Below are 19,762 nucleotides of genomic sequence, written 5' to 3'. Positions count from 1 at the left end.
AACAGTGCATTGAGATAGCACAAGACAATGACAGATTGCAGAATAGTGTTACAGTTACAGAAAAAGTGCAGTACAGATAGACAATAGGTACAAGGTCCTAACCAGGTAGACTATCAAGAGTCCATCTTATCCTACAGGAGGATGGAAGCTATCCCTGAGCCTGGTGGTGTTTTCAGGCTTCTACAACATAAACACAAGATCCTGCTGGAAACACGGTGCATTCAGTACAAAAATTGTTGGAGGAACTTTGCAAGTCAGGCAGCATCTATGGGGGGCAACAAACGTTTCGGCTTGAGACCCTTCCTGAGGACTGGAAAGGAAGGAGGTATCTTCTGCTCGATGGGAGAGGGAAAAAGAGAGAATGCCAATGAGAATCAGCCCTAGAAACCAATAAACGACCATCTAACGAAAATGTAAAGAGCAAACAAATACAACTGCAATCACGTAAATTGGTTGCATGGGCCATATCGTAACATGGAGCATCAATTAATCCTCAATGGGAAAAGGATACATGACAAGGACAAAGGAGGTCCCGACCATCCAATGCAAAGAACAGACTAACCAGTTCTCAATAAGCAAAGAGAGTCTCAAAAATTCGGCTCTTTCTTCCTAAGCACACACGCGCCCTTTCTCTAGACTTAAGGAGACAACATCTAGTGCAGTGCGATATGACAGACAGCAGCATTCAACAACATTGCATTGTTAGGTGACCAAAACGTCGCTGCAAGGATAACGAATTGGAGCTTCCCTCGATTTTTCTGTTCCACACCGACAGTATTGTCACCGAGTATTTATCTTCTCGTCAAGGTTCAAGACAGATCTGGGTTCAACCAGGCCTGCATGGGCCCTGGCAACAGTCATCCATCCCCGTGTCCCGGCACTCACCCTCGCCTCCCGTTCCAGCTCCGAATGGAGCTGTGATCCCCGCAGGCGATGCACAATTCGAGCAATGGTGACTGACAACTGCCGCTGTCTCAGCTTCGATTCCTCTTCCAGCTCCGATTCTGGCTCCATCCTCGGCTCCAGAAGAGAACGCAGCCCCGTCGCCGACCGGCCGGGTCTCGGATCAATCGAGCGTCCAATCAATTGCCCGCCGTCGCCTGGCAACAACCAATCAACACTCCGGCTCGCCGTCATCTGGCCACCAACCAGCCAATTGCCCGGCACCATCCGGTAACTAAACAATCAGCGTTGCCCTATGGCCCGCCCACCATCGCCCAGCAACTAACTCCCCGCCTCTGGCGCAGGAGTCGCCCCGCCCCGCCCTGCGTACCATTTCGAGGGGCAAGTGTCCTCTGTTGCCGCTTGTTTATGCTGTATTTTTTTAATACTGCACTTTAATACAGTTAGCGTAGTCCCATTGGTTTTTCACAAGAACCACTTTGCAAGCCTATCAACTCGTCAATCTTACCTTGCAATAATTCCACAGATCAGAAAAGTGTGGTGCAAAGAAACATTTAGCCTCTGTTTTCCCTTGTTGTTATTCATTTATTAAACGAAAGGCAGTCGTCATTGAGTGAACCCACGAAAAGCATCTGGCCCAACGGAATACCTGGTCAGGTACAAAAGGCCTGTGCTGATCAACTGGCTGGAGTGTTCACAGATACTTAACCTCTCGCTTAGGCAGTCTGAGGTAGCCAGCTGCTTCAAACAGACTTCGCTTAATACCGGAGCCGAAGGAGAACGTGATAACCTGTTTCGATTACTATCATCCAGTAGCACTAATGTTTTGAGAGGTTGGTGACGAAACATTTTGACTCTGACAGGCGAATTGGATCCGCTCCAGTTTGCCTACCCGGGCAACAGGTCCACAGCAAATGCCATCTCATTGGCTCTTCATTCAACCCTGGGATACTCTTTATTGTCTACCGCTCAACATTCCCTCAAAGCTAATCAATAAGCCTCAATACTTCATTGTGCAATTGTATCTTTTCTTTCCTCACTTGCAGACCCACTATTCGGATTGGCAACAACATCTCTACATTATCCATCAGCACAAGTACACCTCAAGGCTGCGTCTTAGTCCCCTGCTCTACTCACTTAGGACTGTGTGGGGAAGCACAGCTCCAAAGCCATGTATAACTTTGCTGAAAACACCACTGCCATTGGCTGAACCAAAGGTGGTGACAAATCAGCATATAGGAGGGAAATTTAAAATCTGGCTCAGCGTGCCACAACAAAAACCTCTTACTCAATGTCAGGAGCTGATTATTAAGTTAAAGAGTGGTGTTCAAGAGCCAGTCCACTTTGAAGAATCAGAGGTGACGATGGCCAGCAACATTAATTTCCTCAGTGTTATCATTTCAGAGGACCTGCATGTAAACACTAATGACTTGAACACAAAATCCTACAAAAAGCAGCAGATGTGGCCCAGTCCATCACAGCTTAAGCACTCACCACCACCCAAGTCATGCTATCTTCTCACTGCAGCCATCAGGAAAAAGGCAAAAGAGCCTCAGGGCTTACGCCACCAGGTTCAGGAACAGTTATTACCCATCAACGATCAGGCCATTGAACCAAAAGGGTTAACTTCACTCAAGTTCACATGACCCATCATTGAAATGTTCCCACAACCTATGAGTATGCCCACAGAAAGTGAATGTATGTGTACTCTGATGATACTTTGAACTTTGATTATGCATAATTAATAATATAATGACCTTGGTATATGGACAGGAAAGGAGTGGAGGGTTATGGACTGAGTGCGGGTAGGTGGGACTAGGTGAGATTAAGAGTTCGGCATGGACTAGGCGGGCCGAGATGGCCTGTTTCCGTGCTGTGATTGTTATATGGTTATATGGTGACAACAGTAAAAACTGTCTTGGCTTGTATGTATTCAATAATAGGGGTCAAGGGTGATAAACTAAACATCTTTATGGACTAGTATGACTGTAAAATGCCCTAAAATGTGTGACAATTATTTCATGAGATTGTAAGTGACAGAAGTTGTCAACAAAAGCATTGCTGCAAGAATGATGAATTGGACTTCCCTCAATTTTGGTCCCACAAAGCAAATATTATTACTGAGTAGTCATCTTCCAATCAGAAAGAGAATATTAAACCATAATGAGTGCAGAACGTATTTACTGGCCCCAAGTGGATCAAAGTTCAAACTAAATTTATTATCAAAGTATATATGTCACCATATACAACCCTGAGATTCATTTTATCGTGGGCATACTCAATAAATCTATAGAATAATAACAATAACATAATCAATGAAAGATCACCTAACTAGGCCGTTCAACCAAAGTGCAGAAGACACCAAACTGTGCAAATACAAAAAGAAGAAACAACAATAATAAATAAATAACGAGAACATGAGATGAAGAGTCCTTGAAAGTGAGTCCATTGATTGTGGGAACATTTCAATAATGGGGCAAGTGAAGTTGAGTGAAGTTATCCCCTTTTGGTTCAAGAGCTTGATGGCTGAGTGGCAGTAACTGCTACTGAACTTGGAGGTGTAAGTCCTGAGACACTTGTACCTTCTTCCTGATTGCAGCAGCACGAAGAGAGCATGTCCTGGGTTGCAGGCAAGGGTTCCTGATGATGAATGCTGATTTCCTGCGACAACTTTTCATGTAGATGTGCTGTATGGTTGGGAGGGCTTTATCCGTGTTGGACTGGGCTCTATCCACTACTTTTTGTAGGGTATTTTGTTCAAGGGGATTGGGTGTTTCCATTTTGAGTGTATCCATCATGCTTTAGATAATCTGAGCAATGGGATCAACATGCATGAAACAGTGCATCCTAACACCTTCACCTTTGGAAGATTTTAACCAGGCCAGTCTGAAAAAAATCACTAAACAGTTACCACCAACAGATCACTTGCAATACCAGAGGACTTGCAACACACTGGACCATTGATACACCACCATCAAGAATGCCTACCGTGCTATTCTACTTTGGAAGGTCTGAACACCTAGCTGTACTTCTACTCCCTGAGTACAGGCAGAGACTGAAGACTGCAGCACCAGTAGTGAGGACCAAGAAGGTATGGACAAGGAAAGCACAGAAGTGCCTACAGGACTGCTTTGAATTAGTAGAGTGGACTGTATTCAGGGATTCATCTTAGGAACCTGGATGAGTTGTTACCAACTTCATTAAAACCTCTGTGGATGAGTGTCTGCCTACAAAGACTGTATATTCCCAAACCAAAAGCCATGGATGAACCAGGGGGTATGCCATCTGCTGAAGGTTAGATCTGTGGCATTCAAGTCTGGCCAGAAAACCAGCTTTGATTTGTGGAGGGCTATTTCAAGGGTGAAGAGTAAGTTTTGAACGAGGTTGGAGGCAACACAACAGATGCACAGCAACTCTGGCAGGGTTTGCAAGATGCTACTTCCTACAAAGCAAAACCCAATAGCATGAATGGCAGTGATGCTTCATTACCAGATGAACTCAGCGCTTTCTATGCCAGCTTTGAAAGGGAGAGTAAAACTACAGCTGTGAAGATCCCTGCTGTACCTGATGACCCTCTGATCTCCGTCTCAGAGGCTGATGTTAGACTGTCTTTAAAGAGAGTGAACCCACACAAGGTGGGGGGGGTCCCGATGGAGTGCCTGGTAAGGCTCTGAAAATCTATGCCAACTAACTGGCGAGAGTTCCCACTTGCTTCAAAAAGGCAACAATTATACCAGTGCCTAAGAAGAATAACGTGAGCTGCATTACTGACTATCGCCCGGTAGCACTCAGATCTACAGTGATGAAATGCTTTGAGAGGTTGGTCATGACTGGAATGAACTCCTGCCTCAGCAAGGACTGAACCCATTGCAATTTGCCTATCGCCACAATAACTCAACAGCAGATACAATCTCAATGGCTCTTCACATGGCTTTAGACCACCTGGACAACACAAGCACCTATGTCAGGATGCTGATCATCGACTACAGCTCAGCATTTAATACCATCATTCCCACGATCCTAATTGAGAAGTCGCAGAACCTAGACCTCTATATCTCCCTCTGCAATTGGATCCTCAGCTTCCTGACTGGAAGACTACAATCTGTGCAGATTGGTGATAACATCTCCTCCTCACTGACAACCAACACTGGTGCACTTCAAGGCTGTGTGCTTAGACCACTGCTCTACTTTCTATATACCCATGACTGTCTGGCTAGGCATAGCATAGCTCAAATACCATCCATAAATTTGCTGATGATACAACCATTGGTGGTAGAATCTCAGGGGGTGATGAGAGGACAGACAGGAGTGGGATATGCCAACAAGTGGAGTGGTGTCACAACAGTAACCTGGCACTCAACGTCAGTAAGACGAAAGAGCTGATTGTGAACTTCAGGAAGGGTAAGACGGAGGAACACATACCAATCCTCATAGAGGGAACAGAAGTGGAGACAGTGAGCAGCTTCAAGTTCCTATGTGTCAAGATCTGTGAGGATCTAACCTTGTCCCAACATATCCATGCAGTTATAAAGAAGGCAAGACAGTGGCAATACTTGATTAGGAGTTTGAAGAGATTTGGTATTGTTATGCCCGCAGCCCCTTCCTTTGTGAGAATCGCAAGAGCACTAGTTGAGGGGGGGGGGGGGTCAGTAGACCCAGGAAATGGGAGAGAGAGAGAGAGAGAGATGTGCCGAATACCTCGTTCCACTGCGATGCAAAATAACGCGACATTGACCATTGTCTCCTGGAGACCAAGTTTGTGGATTGGGGACTATGCTACGTGCAAGCCCTCGGACAAAGTGGCTGGTTGAGAGAGAGAATGCATCATCCCAACCTGATTGACATCTGAGACCCCGTGAGGAAGTATAAAAGAGGGTCTGGGGGAACACCCCCTTCAGACACACCAGAAGAAATGCTAACGATCCCGTAGTAGCAGGAAGCCATTTGGAGGCAGTCACATGCATTCGATTCCGTTGCTGGAATTGGTGACTGGAACCACGGAAATCAGTGTTTAGCTAACAACGGGGAAGCCCACTCCCCTGATTCAACGGATTCGCTTCATAAAAGACCCGGGCAAGTTTCTTTTCTCACCAATCTCTCTCTCTCCAACAAGTGAAAACCCAGCAGTCCCCCCCAAAAGGCTGAGGCCTGCAGGAACTGAGTGACTTTTATATTTCCATTGGACAATATATTATCCCCTAGACAAACGATCGAGCTGTTTCTTATTGATGGTTATTATCAGACCCACGCTTTTAGATTGAGTAGTGACGACGTATATTATCTGAATGTTTGTATTAATCTTATTTTTGTGCCCCTTCATAAATAAAGACTTTTAAAAATAGTACCATCAGACTTCAACGGACCTCTCTATCTTTGCTGGTAAGTGATCCAGTTACAGGATTTCGTAACAGTATGTCAGCAAATACAATTAAAAACTGCGATAGATGTTCCATGGAGAGCATTCTGACAGGCTGCATCACTGCCTGGTTTACGGGTGGGGGGGGGGGGGGGCTACTGCACAGGACTGAAAGAAACTGCAAAGGGTGTAAATCTAGTCAGCTCCATCTTGGGGTACTAGCCTACAAAGTATCCAGGACATCTCAAGGAGCCATGTCTCAGAAAGGCAGCATACGTTTTTAAGGACCTTCGACACCCTGGCCATGCCCTTTTCTCACTGTTACCATCAGGTAGGAGGTACAGAAGCCTGAAGGCACACGCTCAGTGATTCAGGAACAGCTTCTTCCCCTCTGCCGTCCAATTCCTAAATGGACATTGAAACCTTGGACACTACCTCACTTTTTTAAATATATAGTATTTCTATTTTTGCATGATTTTTAATCTATTCAGTATGCATATGCACCCTATTCTCGTTATATGCGTCTTCAGATAGTGCGACTTCACAGTTATGCGAGGAAGCTATTTCTATCAACTTCTCCTTATATTCGTCCAAAATGCACAGTTATGCGAGGAGCACTGCTTCCCCGCCAATACGTCAGGCGTGCACGCCTCAGTCTCGCTCCCGCCAGTCTCACATTGGTTTTGGCAACGTATGGATAAGTGATCCGCTCTTAAACTTTTGTTGGTTTTACCTACTGTGCAGTGATTTTGTACTTGAAATATTTAACTATGTCTCCTAAGCATCCGATGTCATGTCCTGGGCCATCAGCTGAGTGGCAGAGAACCGCTTTAACACTTGAAAAGAAGTTGGAAATTATAAACAGCGCGGCATTAGGTGAAGGTAACACAGCTCTGGGATACTACTGCTGGGAACAGAATCTTGCCTTTAAAGTTCTTTTGTTGCTTGACAATGTGCCAGCCCATCCTAAGCATTTGGACAGTATTCATCCTAACATAACAGTGTGTTTCCTGCTGCCTAACACAACATTGCTGATTCAACCACTTGACCAGGTGTGATCCACATTCAAGGAATTTTTTTTATGGTGAACTATCTCTCAGATGCTGCAAAGAACAGACAATTTTGAACATCCCAGGAGTTTACCAACGGTGAGAGAATGGTGGAAGTTGGAACACTTGGCACAAATGGCGAAGGACATGGACCCAAGTTTAGAATGGAGTCAGCATTTCAGTCATTCCCTACCGTCAACCCTTCAAGCAAATTTATGCTGAAAAACAAAATGTTGCCAAGCAAACAATCCTCATCACTTCCTTCAAACTGGTGTCATCTCCTGCTGCAGGCAGTTCTGAGAGTTCTGTGAGTCTTTCTTCACCCTTTGCTGTGCTTGATATAATCCTGATGGCCACAACCATCGACCTTATCTATGTAAAGCTGCTCGACACCACAATAATCACTCATCTCCTGGAGCGAACGCACCTGCCACTGTTAGTGAGTACTGGACACCCTAGTATGTTAACTTTCTATGATTTATTACATTGAATATTAGCTTAAATTGATTAAATATAATACGAATGTTGCCTTGTGGTACCGCTTTCGTGTTGGATTGGTATGAAAATGTGAATAAATTACCGATAAAACATATTTAGGAACGCATCCCTATTTTCTCCATTTAAGTAAGTATTCATGTTATGCAATTTCACATAATGCATAGACTGCGAAGAATGTAGCCCTCACATACAATGAGAATAGGGTGTACTGTGCAATTGATTTACTTATTTATTTTTTATTATTATTATTTTGTGTTTTCTTTTCTATATTATATATTTTATTGAACTGCTGCTAAGTTAACAAATTTCATAGCACAGGCCAGTGATAATAAACCTGATTCTGAATCTGATTCTGACACCAGGCTGCCATGCAGCCAGTCAATATACCCTCCACTACACATTTATATATGTTTTTCAAAGTTTTAGATGTCATGCCGAAATTCCACAAGCTCCTAAGGAAGTAGGATCAATGCCATGCTTGCTTCATAATTGCACTTACATGCTAGGCCCAGGTCAGTCCTCCAAAATAATAACACCTTGGAATTTAAAGCTGCTAACCCTCTCCGCCTCTAATCTTCTGATGAGAACTGGTTCATGGACCTCCAGTTTTCTCCTGAAATCAATAATCAGCTCCTTGGTCTTGTTGACATTAAGCAAGATATTCTTGTTATGACACCATTCAGCCAGATTTCCAATCTCCCTCCTATATACAGATTCATCCACACCTTTGATTTGGCCTATGACTGTGGTGTCATCAGCAAATTTGAGTATAGCATTTACATGTTGTTACGTATCCCGTAACTGGATAACTCACCAGCAAAGATAGAGAGGTCCGTTGGAGTCTGATGTCACTATTTTCAAACATTTTATTTATAAAGGGACACAAAAGTAGGGTTAATACATACATTCAGATAGTGCACATCGTCAACACTCAATCTAAAGCGCGGGTATAGTAATGATCATCATTAAGAAGTGAGCTCTGCTGTTGTCTAGGGGTTAATAGATTGTCCGTTGGAAATATAAAAGTCACTCAGAAAGTCTGCAGGCCTCAGCCCTTTGAAAATCGCTGGGTTTCACGTGGGGCGACCGAGAGAGAGAGAGATTGGGGGAGAAGAGAAAGAACTTGCCGAGTCTTGATGAATCTTCCGTGAAATCGGGGGAGCGTTGGTTTCCTCTCCCCGATGTTAGTTAAAAGCGGTTTTCTGTGATTCCAGCCACAAATTCCAATCCCGGAATCTAACGCACGTGGCTTCCTTCAGCATGATTTCCCGCTGCTGCGGGATCACTCTCTCGTGTCTTCTTGGTGTGTCTGAGGGGCTGTCCCCCTGAGACTCTCCTTTATACTTCCTCACGGGGTCGCAGGTGTCAATCAGGTTGGGATGATGCAATCTCTCTCTCAACCAGCCCACCTTGCCCGAGGGCTTTTCACGTGGTCTCCATGAGACAATAGTTGTTGTCGTCTTATTCTGTATCCTGGGTGGGACGTGCAATTTGGCACGTTTCTCTCTCTCTCTCACTTCCTGGGTCTACTGACCCCCCCCCCCCCCCAAAGGGTGCTCTTGCGATTCTCACAAAGGAGGGGGCTGGGATCATAACACCTCCCCTCTTAAAACGTTTTTACCAGCGGTTAAAACGGAGTGGTACACAGTCTTACAGGAGTTTTGAATCTAACACAATACACAAGTTTTTCTTTTCACAGAGTACTACCGTTATACATTCAAGTCAGTATCTAAATAGTTAACAATTACAGTGTCCCTTTCTTTAGTATCTTAACATTGCGAACCGTACATCAGACTTCAATTCAATAACCACCTATTTATTTTTTTTCTCCTAAGCAACAAAACTAAGGAGGTGTGACCTTAGCTTAGGTGCATTTTCAAAAGTTTACGCGAATACTAATCGTTTCAGTCGTTTAACTTAACCAGCAGGTCTCCAAAGGCCAGATTTAAACTGCTCTCATTCACAGCTCTCTCTCTCGACATGCTGCGAGTGACCGCGCCGGCGAAATGGTCCTTTGGCGCTTGGGACGGGGCCACCGTACTCGCCGGTCGCCAGGTCGGCAGCATGGCTGACCAAACCTTACCCCCTGCTAAGTCGTTCCCCAGCAGGATGTCCACGTCAGCTCTCGGGAATTCTGAGGGCACCCCCACTTCAACTGATCCATACACCAGCTCACAATCCAGAAAGACCTTATATAAGGGCACCATTTCTATCCTTTTATTTATTCCTTCCACCTTTACCAGGCCCGTTTCCCGACTAAATTCTAGTACCTTACGGCTAACCAGGGATAGTTCAGCGCCCGTATCCCTCCAGATTCGTACGGGAACTGGTGTGTCTCCCTCCGTCACAGACACGGTTCCGTGTGACAGACAACTCTCAGAACCTTCTCGTACTCTGTCTACCCTCGGCTCTCTGGTCGATTTGCTGATTACCACGGCACACCTGATAGGGACTGCGGCTTTCCCTCTTCCTATCTCCTTCCTCGGAGCAAAGCATCGAGATGCAATGTGCCCCTCCTTTCCACAATTAAAACCGGTCAAACCCGGAACCCTCTGGCCGTCTTGCCTTTCCCCCTCAACCTTACCGCTGGCTCCCGGTGGAACCTCTGCCTCACTCGTCGGACTTTCTCGATCGTTCCCACGGTCTCTCTGGGGACCTTTATTCGAGGAAGTCTTTGTCTTGTGGGTTAGGACATATTCGTCCGCAAACCTAGCAATTTCTGACATGGACTTATCCGGCTTCTCATTCAAATACATCCGGATCTCCTCCGGAACACAACTTTTAAATTCCTTGATCAAAAGTAATTCCCTGAGACGCCCATAATCCTCGTCCACTCCTTCCGCGGTGCACCAACGGTCCAAGAGCACCCCCTTTTCATGGGCTAGCTCGGTATACGTTTGATTCCACCCTTTCCTTAAATTTCTAAACTTTTGTCTATAGGCCTCAGGTACCAATTCGTAAGTCCGGAGAATGACCTTTTTTACCTCATCATAATTCTCCGCTTCTCCCTCCTCCAGGGACAACGCCGCATATGCTCGTTGGGCCTTCCCCTTTAACACACTTTGTAACAACGCCACCCACTGCTCTTTTGGCCACTTCTGATTTACTGCCACCTTTTCAAAAAGCAAGAAATAGCTATCGACATCTATCTCCTCGAACGGGGGCACCAATCTCAACTCCCTACTAGCATTAAACCGCTCTGCTTGGTCTAACCCTTGATCTCTTCGCTCGTTTCTCATCTTCTCAATTTCCTGGTCATGTTGCCTCTGTTTCTCTTCTGCTTCTAGCTTCTTTAGGTGAATTTCTTGCTGCCTTTCCCTCTCTCTCTCTCTCTCTCTCTCTCTCTCTCAGCCACTTCCAGCTCTTTTAACTTAATTTCACGTTCCAATTTCAATTTCTCCACCTCTAACTGAACCGTCCCACTTGATACCTCTTCAGGTATATCTCCCAATACCTCAGCTTCAAACACCTTCTTCCCAATGTAATACTGAGTTATGGCCCTTCGTACCTCTCACTTTTTCATGGACGACCTCACTTCTGTGAGGTTCAACGCCTTCGCTAAATTTAACAAGTCTGATTTGGTGGCCGCCTCTAGTGCCCCCACCGTTGGGTTTTCCATAAATTCACCCACGTCCATCTTTGCTGGTTTCCCGTCTGGCTACCCGCGTAACCAGATTCAAGTTTTGGACTACAAGCCCGATTCACTGGCCTCCCAATTTGGTGTCAAATCCCGAGACGAGAAACCCCAAGTTGTTACTATCCCAAAACTGGATAACTCACCAGCAAAGATAGAGAGGTCCGTTGGAGTCTGATGTCACTATTTTCAAATGTTTTATTTATAAAGGGACACAAAAGTAGGGTTAATACATACATTCAGATAGTGCACATCGTCAACACTCAATCTAAAGCGCGGGTATAGTAATGATCATCATTAAGAAGTGAGCTCTGCTGTTGTCTAGGGGTTAATAGATTGTCCGTTGGAAAAATAGAAGTCACTCAGAAAGTCTGCAGGCCTCAGCCCTTTGAAAATCACTGGGTTTCACGTGGGGCGACCGAGAGAGAGAGAGATTGGGGGAGAAGAGAAAGAACTTGCCGAGTCTTGATGAATCTTCCGTGAAATCGGGGGAGCGTTGATTTCCTCTCCCCGATGTTAGTTAAAAGCGGTTTTCTGTGATTCCAGCCACAAATTCCAATCCCGGAATCTAACGTGGCTTCCTTCAGCATGGCTTCCCGCTGCTGCAGGATCACTCACTCGTGTCTTCTTGGTGTGTCTGAGGGGGCTGTTCCCCTGAGACTCTCCTTTATACTTCCTCACGGGGTCGCAGGTGTCAATCAGGTTGGGATGATGCAATCTCTCTCTCAACCAGCCCACCTTGCCCGAGGGCTTTTCACGTAGTCTCCATGAGACAATAGTCACTGTCGTCTTATTCTGTATCCCGGGTGGGACGTGCAATTTGGCACGTTTCTCTCTCTCTCTCGCTTCCTGGGTCTACTGACCCCCCCCCCCCAAACGGGTGCTCTTGCGATTCTCACAAAGGAGGGGGCTAGGATCATAACAATGTAAACAATAAAGTGCAAGATCATAACAAGGTAGATTGTAAGGCCAAGATTTCATCTTATGTACAAGAAGACTGTTCAAGAGGATCAGGTTTAAAACCACTAACATATGTTGTAAAATTTGTTGTTTTGTGGCAGCAGTACAGTGCAATACATGTAAAAAAAACTTTAAATTATAATAAGGAGTACTGTATATAGAGTACTGCACATATAAATTATATTATGTAGTGCAAAGAGAGAGAGTGAAAATAGCGAGGTAGCATTCATAGTTGGGTTCATTGTCCGTTTAGAAATCTGATGGCAGAGGGGAAGAAGTTGTTCCTAGACTGTTGAATGTGAGTCTGATAACAGTGGGATAGACGCTGTCCTTGAGAGGACAATTAAAGTGATTACTGGACACCCTGGATCGCTTTGAACCAGAAGCATGCATCAGAATACAGGCAGTCCCCGAGTTACGAACGTCCGATTTACGGACAACTCGTACTTACGAACGACCTGCCATAAAGCCTATTATATTGAAAATCTGAGTTAGATACAATGGTTCATAGTAACAAACACACGTACTGCATTGTGACGCTCATGAAAACATTGTGCGGCTTCAGTGGTTCGTCGCCTCTTGGAAGGCTGTTCCACCATTTTAAGTCGGATTACATTGCCTTTAACACTGTGCTGAATGTGTAACTTTGTATTCAACTTAATTTTTTCCCTTAATTACCCTTGTAACCATGTCTTCAAACCATAAATCCGATGCAAGTGCTGGTGATGCATCAAAGTAAAGGAAAATGATCATGGTTGAAAATAAGGTGGAAATAATAAAGCGATCGGAAAGAGGTGAAACGCCATCAGTCATTGGAAAAGTGTTAGACTACAGTCGGTCTACGATCGGAACAATTTTAAAGGATAAAGTGAGAATAATGGAGTATGTGAAAGGCCTTATCCCGATGAAAGCTACAATTATTACTAAGCAATGCAGTGGTTTGATTATTGAAATGGAAAGGCTATCGATAATTTGGTTAGATGATCAAAATCAGCGTAATATTCCTATTAGCCTTACTTTACTGCAAGAAAAGGCTCGAAGCCTTTTCAATGATTTAAAAGCTGCACGTACAGCAAGTGAAAGTGCTTGTGATGAAGAAATTGTTGCGAGTAGGGGTTGGTTCAATCAGTTCAAAGTGAGGGCAAATTTACATAATATTAAAGTGCAAGGTGAAGCAGCGAGTGCCGATGTAAGTGCTCCGAGTGATTTTCCTGAAATGTTTAAAAAAATTATTGAGGAGGAAGATTATTTGCCAGACTAAATATTTAATGTAGACGAGACTGGCTTATTTTGGAAAAATGCCTGAAAGGACTTACATTTCGAAAGAGGGAAAAAGTGCACCAGGACATAAGGCATCAAAGGATAGGCTAACGTTATTGCTTGGGGGTAACGCATCCGGGGAGTTCGAGCTCAAGCCTTTGCTCCTGTATCGCTCCCTAAATCTGAGGACACTTCGCCATATCATTAAGGCATCTCTTCCCATTATTTGGAAGGCAAATTCAAAGACTTGGGTTACAATTGCCATCTTTGAAGATTGGTTCTTGAACCATTTTGTTCCTGCTGTTGAACGTAATTGCTTGGCCAAGAAAATTCCTTTCAAGATTCTCCTTGTGCTTGACAATTCACCTGGACATCCAAGCACTTTAGATGACCTTCAACCCAATGTAGAAGTCATATTTTTACACCCCAATATCACATCACTACTTCAGCCAATGGATCAGGGAGTTATAGCCTCCTTTAAGGCTTATTATTTACGGCAGATCTTCTCAAAAGCAGTCAAGGCTACCCAAGATGATGTGATGAGCTTATGGGTGTTCTGGAGGGATTATAACATCTATGATGCCGCAAAAAATATTGCTGATTCTTGGGATGAAGTGAAGCAGTCAAATATGAAAGGAGGGTGGTTTAAATTGTGCCTCCAGTTTGCGCATGCTTCTCAGGGATTTACAGCTGACGACATCACCGAAGCCAGGCATGCTGTGGTTGATATTGGTAATGAACTGCAGTTAGACATCAGTGAAAATTATGTTGTAGAGTTACTCGGCTCCCATGCTGAAGAACTGACCAATGAAGACCTTATGGAACTAGAGCAGCAGATGATAGCATTTAATGAAAAAGAAGAAGATTGTGACCTAGGAACTCCGGAACCGAAAAAGTCTGTGACGAAAAAGTTAGCTGAAGCCTTTTGTCTCATTGAAGCACGGATGGCAAAGTTAGAGGAGCAAGATCCTAATACAGAGAGGTTCACCAAAGTTTACCGTGCAGTTACCGAGAACCTCAGCTGCTACAAGGCCAGTTATGACAAAAAAAGAAAAGCTCTGTACGAGCCTCCCTTGATGTCTACTTGAAGAAATTGACTCCAGTAGTAAACCTGTCCTCTCCAACAGCAGAATCAAACCCTGACTCTCCAGCACATGGTCCATCATAATGTTACCTCACAAATGCCCCTTCCGGTATGCAAGACATTGAGGCAACCATATGTAGTTAATTCTATTATTATGGTATTATTATTATGTACAGTACTGTATTATTAAGTTTAAGATGTTTTAGTGTACATATTTAGGTCAGCACCGCCCCCACTTGTCCCATTTAACCTGTCGCAGTGCAGTGGATTTTAGGACCCAGGGCAGCTCGGGTCAGGCCGCCCACGATGTACAGTACAGTACGTACTGTATCTGTTCCATTGACAGAAAATGATCACAGTTGAAAATAAGGTGGAAATGATAAAGCAATCAGAAAGAGGTGAAACGCCATCAGTCATTGGAAAAGCGTTAGGCTACAGTCAGTCAACGATCGGAACAATTTTAAAGGATAAAGTAAGAACAATGGAGCATGTGAAAGGCCCTGCCCCAATGAAAGCTATAATTATTAATAAGCAATGCAGTGGTTTAATTATTGAAATACAGTACATACGTTTCTTAAGTGTTTTTTATTCATAGAAAGGTAAAATATATACTATATACTAAGCCAAATGTTGGACTAACAGATGCTTAATAATACCGGATGTACCTATTCCGACATACATACAAATCTGACTTAAAGACTGACTCAGGAACGGAACTTGTTTGTAACCCAGGGACTGCCTGTACAGGTAGTTCTTTGGAATGAAAATACAAGGGCTTTCCAGCAGGAAATGCCTCCAGTTTTCTGCTGAATACGAAATCTAGGCAGTCAGCGTTTCAGGCCAAGACCCTTCATCAGTACTCTCCTCCTTTCCAGTCCCGATGAAGGGTCTCAGCCTGAAACATCGACTGTTTAATCTTTTCCATAGATGCTGCCTGGCATGCTGAATTTCTCAGGCATTTTGTGTGTGTTGTTTTGGATTTCCAGCATCTGCTGCTTTTCTTGTGTTAATGAGTAAGTTAATTACCTATCAATCCACCTGTCATCAATGTTTGACTGCACAAAAATGTATTAAGTAGCTGCAATTTTCATTTTGTACTAGTTCCTTCAGCCAGTGAGATGTGATCTTGCTGGTTATTTGATTGAGTAAGCCTGAATTAAGTTAATTATTGTGTTAATGCTGAGAATAAGATCTCTCATTGGTGTGATCAATGAGATTGCTCACTTGATTTCTAAATGAGCGATTTTGCTGAAGCAAGTATTCCTAGCATGCAAAGTTATACGTTGATGTTCTTAATAGAGAACACAAAAGCATGTTCATATAATGTTCTGTCCTTCCATTGGTAATCCAATAACTGTTTTGCACAAAACGTTTGTGACAGGTGGTATATGTTTGCCTTGACAGGGCACACCCAGAAAGGGAAAATTGCTTGTCAAAACACGAGTGAAACCAAGAAAAATGTCATTTATCATCCAAGCATGTTTCTTCCACTTGATTAGATCCAGACTCCTCAATGGGCCAACTACCACACAAAGTGAGTGTTGTACTGAGGTTTAAAAGTTAAATCAGAGGAAGCACGGCTTATCGTCCTGTAGAATTTCTTATCATTTCAAGCATGTAGGCCTTAGGTTCATAACAATGAATAGGAAATTGCAGTGTAGATTTTGTTCTTTTATTGTGAGTATGTTATTATTCACTTATTCTCTGATGTGTAAGAATAAAGTAGTTGCTGGGTGATTGTGTGATTTGTTTCAAACTCAACCTGCAGTCTAATTTTGTTTTTATTTAATTTCACTTTTGTAATATTCTCAAGAATGATAAGCTCACATTCCATCTACATATTTAAGCGATGTGATCAAGACAACCTGTTAAACAGCATTTCTAAATTTATTTTTACATGTTCTAATTGGCTTCACACCCTTTCTACTCTTTTACTCTATACCAATAAATGTATGTAAACTGTGATTTAATAACATTGATGTTACTTTTTGTCAGAATAATTACTGGCATCTATTGGACAAATTGACATAAAGGTAGCCTGTTGACACTTAGTTTTCTGATGAATGAATAATTAATATAATCACTTGTGCAGTAAACATTCCAGGATAACAAAGTACATTGACTTTGTATTCATTTTCAGAGTTTGGGAGACAACTAGAGAGGAGGAAAACAAAATAAAGAAAGCTTGTTAACCATTTTAATTGTACTTACCATTGCCCACACTAATAAATCTTTGCACGGCTTTCCTACTGCTACATTGAAACCAGACAAGGTTGGATGAAAAATACTGTACCACATATTCCATCTTGGTAGGCTCCATCCTAACAGCATCCTAACTTCCAGTAACCACTCCCCTCTGTATCCTCTCAACCCCATTTACCATTTCCACTTCTCCTCCCCCACCCCATTTGCCTACCTTCCCCCCCACCCCCACCATCTGGATTCATCTATTACTCAGAGCTCGCTCTCTTCTCCCACCCCTACACTTTTATTCTGGCTCCTGCCCCTTCCTTTCCAGTCTTGATGAAGGGACTCAGCCCAAAACATCAACTGTCCATTTCCCTCCGCAGATGCTGCCAGGTTGGTCATGGCTAGGATCAACTCTTGCCTAAGCAAGGACATGGACCCAGTGTAATTTGCTTACCCCCACAATAGGTCTACAGAGGAGGCAATCTCGCTGGCTCTCCACTCAGCCTGGACAATAGTAATACTTACGTCAGACTGCAGTTTATTGATTACAGCTCAGTAATATTTGAGTAGTATTGTAAATATATTGTTTGATTAAACATTCTTTGTTTGTTCACATAATTCATTATGGGTCATACTTAAGATGTGCGTGAATGTCATTATGCCACCATGTCATATGTGAGCACCTAAAAAAAAGGAAAGAAAAATTATGTAGACAAGCTCCCTACTCCTGTGTTTTTCTTTCAACTAGTTTCTGGAGTTACAAAACATCAGTGGTGATGAGATCATTTAAAACTAATCTGAGATGACTACCTACCAGTTGAAGTACAGCATATTTTTCTTCAGAAGGGGAGAGAAACATTCAAGTTTAAAAACAGGCAGAAACAGACAATGTGGTGATAATAATAAATAAATAAAGCAGCGCATGCCCACTATATCAGAAAGATAGATGCGTCAATTGCACAACAGATAACTGGATGATGCATACTGAACAAATTAAGCAGTATTTTGAAGCAAATGAAATAGCTGATGAATTACAAATGCCAGTGTTACTGAGCACAATGGGTGGAAAAGCTTAACTGCTCCAACCAAACCAGTCAAATTCAGCTTTGCCAATGTAATACAGGAAAAGTTAGAACTGAAACCATTGTTAATTGCAGAATATTTTATGTCTCATAAGTGGATTCGAAAGGAAGGGGAGTGCATTTCAGCTTATGTGGCCGAACTGAAGAAATTGTCCGAGCATTGTCAGATCAATGATGAAGTTAATGATGCACTGAGAAATCATTCAGTTTGTGAAATGTTACAAGAAAGCATAAAAAAAGGTTGCTAACTGAAGGACAATTCACATTTAAAAAGAGCAGTTGAAATTTCAGCAGCCAGAGACACAATTGCATTGCAGTCAGGAAAGAAGGTGAGTGTGAACTAAATTGCAATGTCTAAACAGAAACCTGCCTGGCTGAACAAATTGTGTTACTGTTCTAGCAGGGGCTCACATACACCAGACCAATGCAGGTTTAAAGTGAAACTTACAGGAAATGCGACAAAGTAGGACACGGCGTGCAGACAAAAATAAACGTACTGCACAGGGAGCAGAAAAAGATAAAATCTCAAGTTGCATTTCCAAAAAGAGCACTAGTCTGCATGTTGTTGATGAAATTTTGATACTGATAAGAGTGACACAGGACTAGGAACCTTGAGATTTATAATGTGAAAACTAACAATATGGCTTACGTCAGAAGTGAACAGCAAATTAATTAAAATGGTAATGGACACAAGCTCAGCTGTTTCAGTCATTCCACAAAGTGAGTTTTAGCAGCACTTCAAAGATACTGAACTGAAGCCTGCAGATATTCAACTAAGAACTTGTGCCGAAGAAAAGATAACTCCTGTAGGAATGACATTTGTTCCAGTGAAATACGACAAACAACTAGCCAACATTGTGCTTGTATGCAGTAAATACAGAGGAGCCAGCACTGTGGGGTCATGAATGGCTGAGACAGCAACAACTTGATTGGAGGTCCATCCACCATTTGTATGACGCATGTTCTGTAATAGAATTAAATGAAAGTGAATTAAGAAAGGTACTGGATGAGGCCACAGCAGAATTCAAGGATGCATTGGAAAACTCAAACATATCAAGTATAAAATAGAGATAAATGAAAATGCCACACCAAAGTCTTGCAAAACCTGTCCGGTTCCCTATACCAGCCGTGATAAGCTAGACAGTGAGCTAGATCACATGGAGACTGAAGGAATTCTTTCCAAGGTTGAATGGAGCTCATGTTCCCAGTAGCTAAGATGGATAGGTCTGTCAGGATCTTTGGTGACTTTAAGGTCACCATCAACCCATTACTGAAAGTAGGTCATTACCCTCTATCCAATATACAGCATAGCTTTGCAAACCTTTCTGGAGGGAAACACTTCAGCAAAGTGGATATAGATGAGGCCTACCTGCAGATGGAGATGGAAGTAGAGTTCAAACTGTTTCTCAACATAAATACTCACAAAGGGTTTTTTCACCACAATAGGCTTATTCTTGGAGTAGCATCTGCCCCTGCACTCTGGTAGAAAGCTGTGGACAAGGTGCTGCAAGGCTGCCCAGGTTGCCTGGATGAAATTATTGTTACTGGTGAGGACGACAAGGATTATTTCCAAATTCTCAAGACAATATCAAAAAGATTAGAAGATTATGGGCTCAGAACATGTGACAAGTGTGAACCTACCATCACTTACTGTGGATCACCATTGGTGCACAAGTTTTACACAAGTGTGCTGAGAAAATTCAAGCAATGGTGGATGACTAAGGCCAAAGTATGTATCACAGTTGC

At 43.2% G+C, this 19,762-nt stretch overlaps 1 protein-coding gene and 1 pseudogene across 1 annotated transcript in view; one reads left to right on the top strand and one right to left on the bottom strand.

Moving 5' to 3' along the window:
- Positions 1-1,074, bottom strand: part of tbc1d19 (TBC1 domain family, member 19) — a 129,242-nt gene extending 128,168 nt beyond the window's left edge. Inside the window, exon 1 of the mRNA XM_059989003.1 lies at positions 886-1,074. Within this exon, the coding sequence (XP_059844986.1) occupies positions 886-1,014 (129 nt within the window). The 5' untranslated portion in view covers positions 1,015-1,074. The remainder of the gene's footprint in view (positions 1-885) is intronic.
- Positions 1,075-13,322: 12,248 nt separating this feature from the next.
- LOC132405092 (tigger transposable element-derived protein 1-like) lies at positions 13,323-14,748 on the top strand (annotated as a pseudogene).
- The last annotated feature ends 5,014 nt before the right edge of the window (positions 14,749-19,762 follow it).

This window comes from Hypanus sabinus, chromosome 14 (genome assembly GCF_030144855.1).
Source record: "Hypanus sabinus isolate sHypSab1 chromosome 14, sHypSab1.hap1, whole genome shotgun sequence".
NCBI lineage: Eukaryota > Metazoa > Chordata > Chondrichthyes > Myliobatiformes > Dasyatidae > Hypanus > Hypanus sabinus.
Note: the sequence above shows the minus strand (reverse complement) of the source record. Positions and strands in the feature narration are given on the sequence as shown.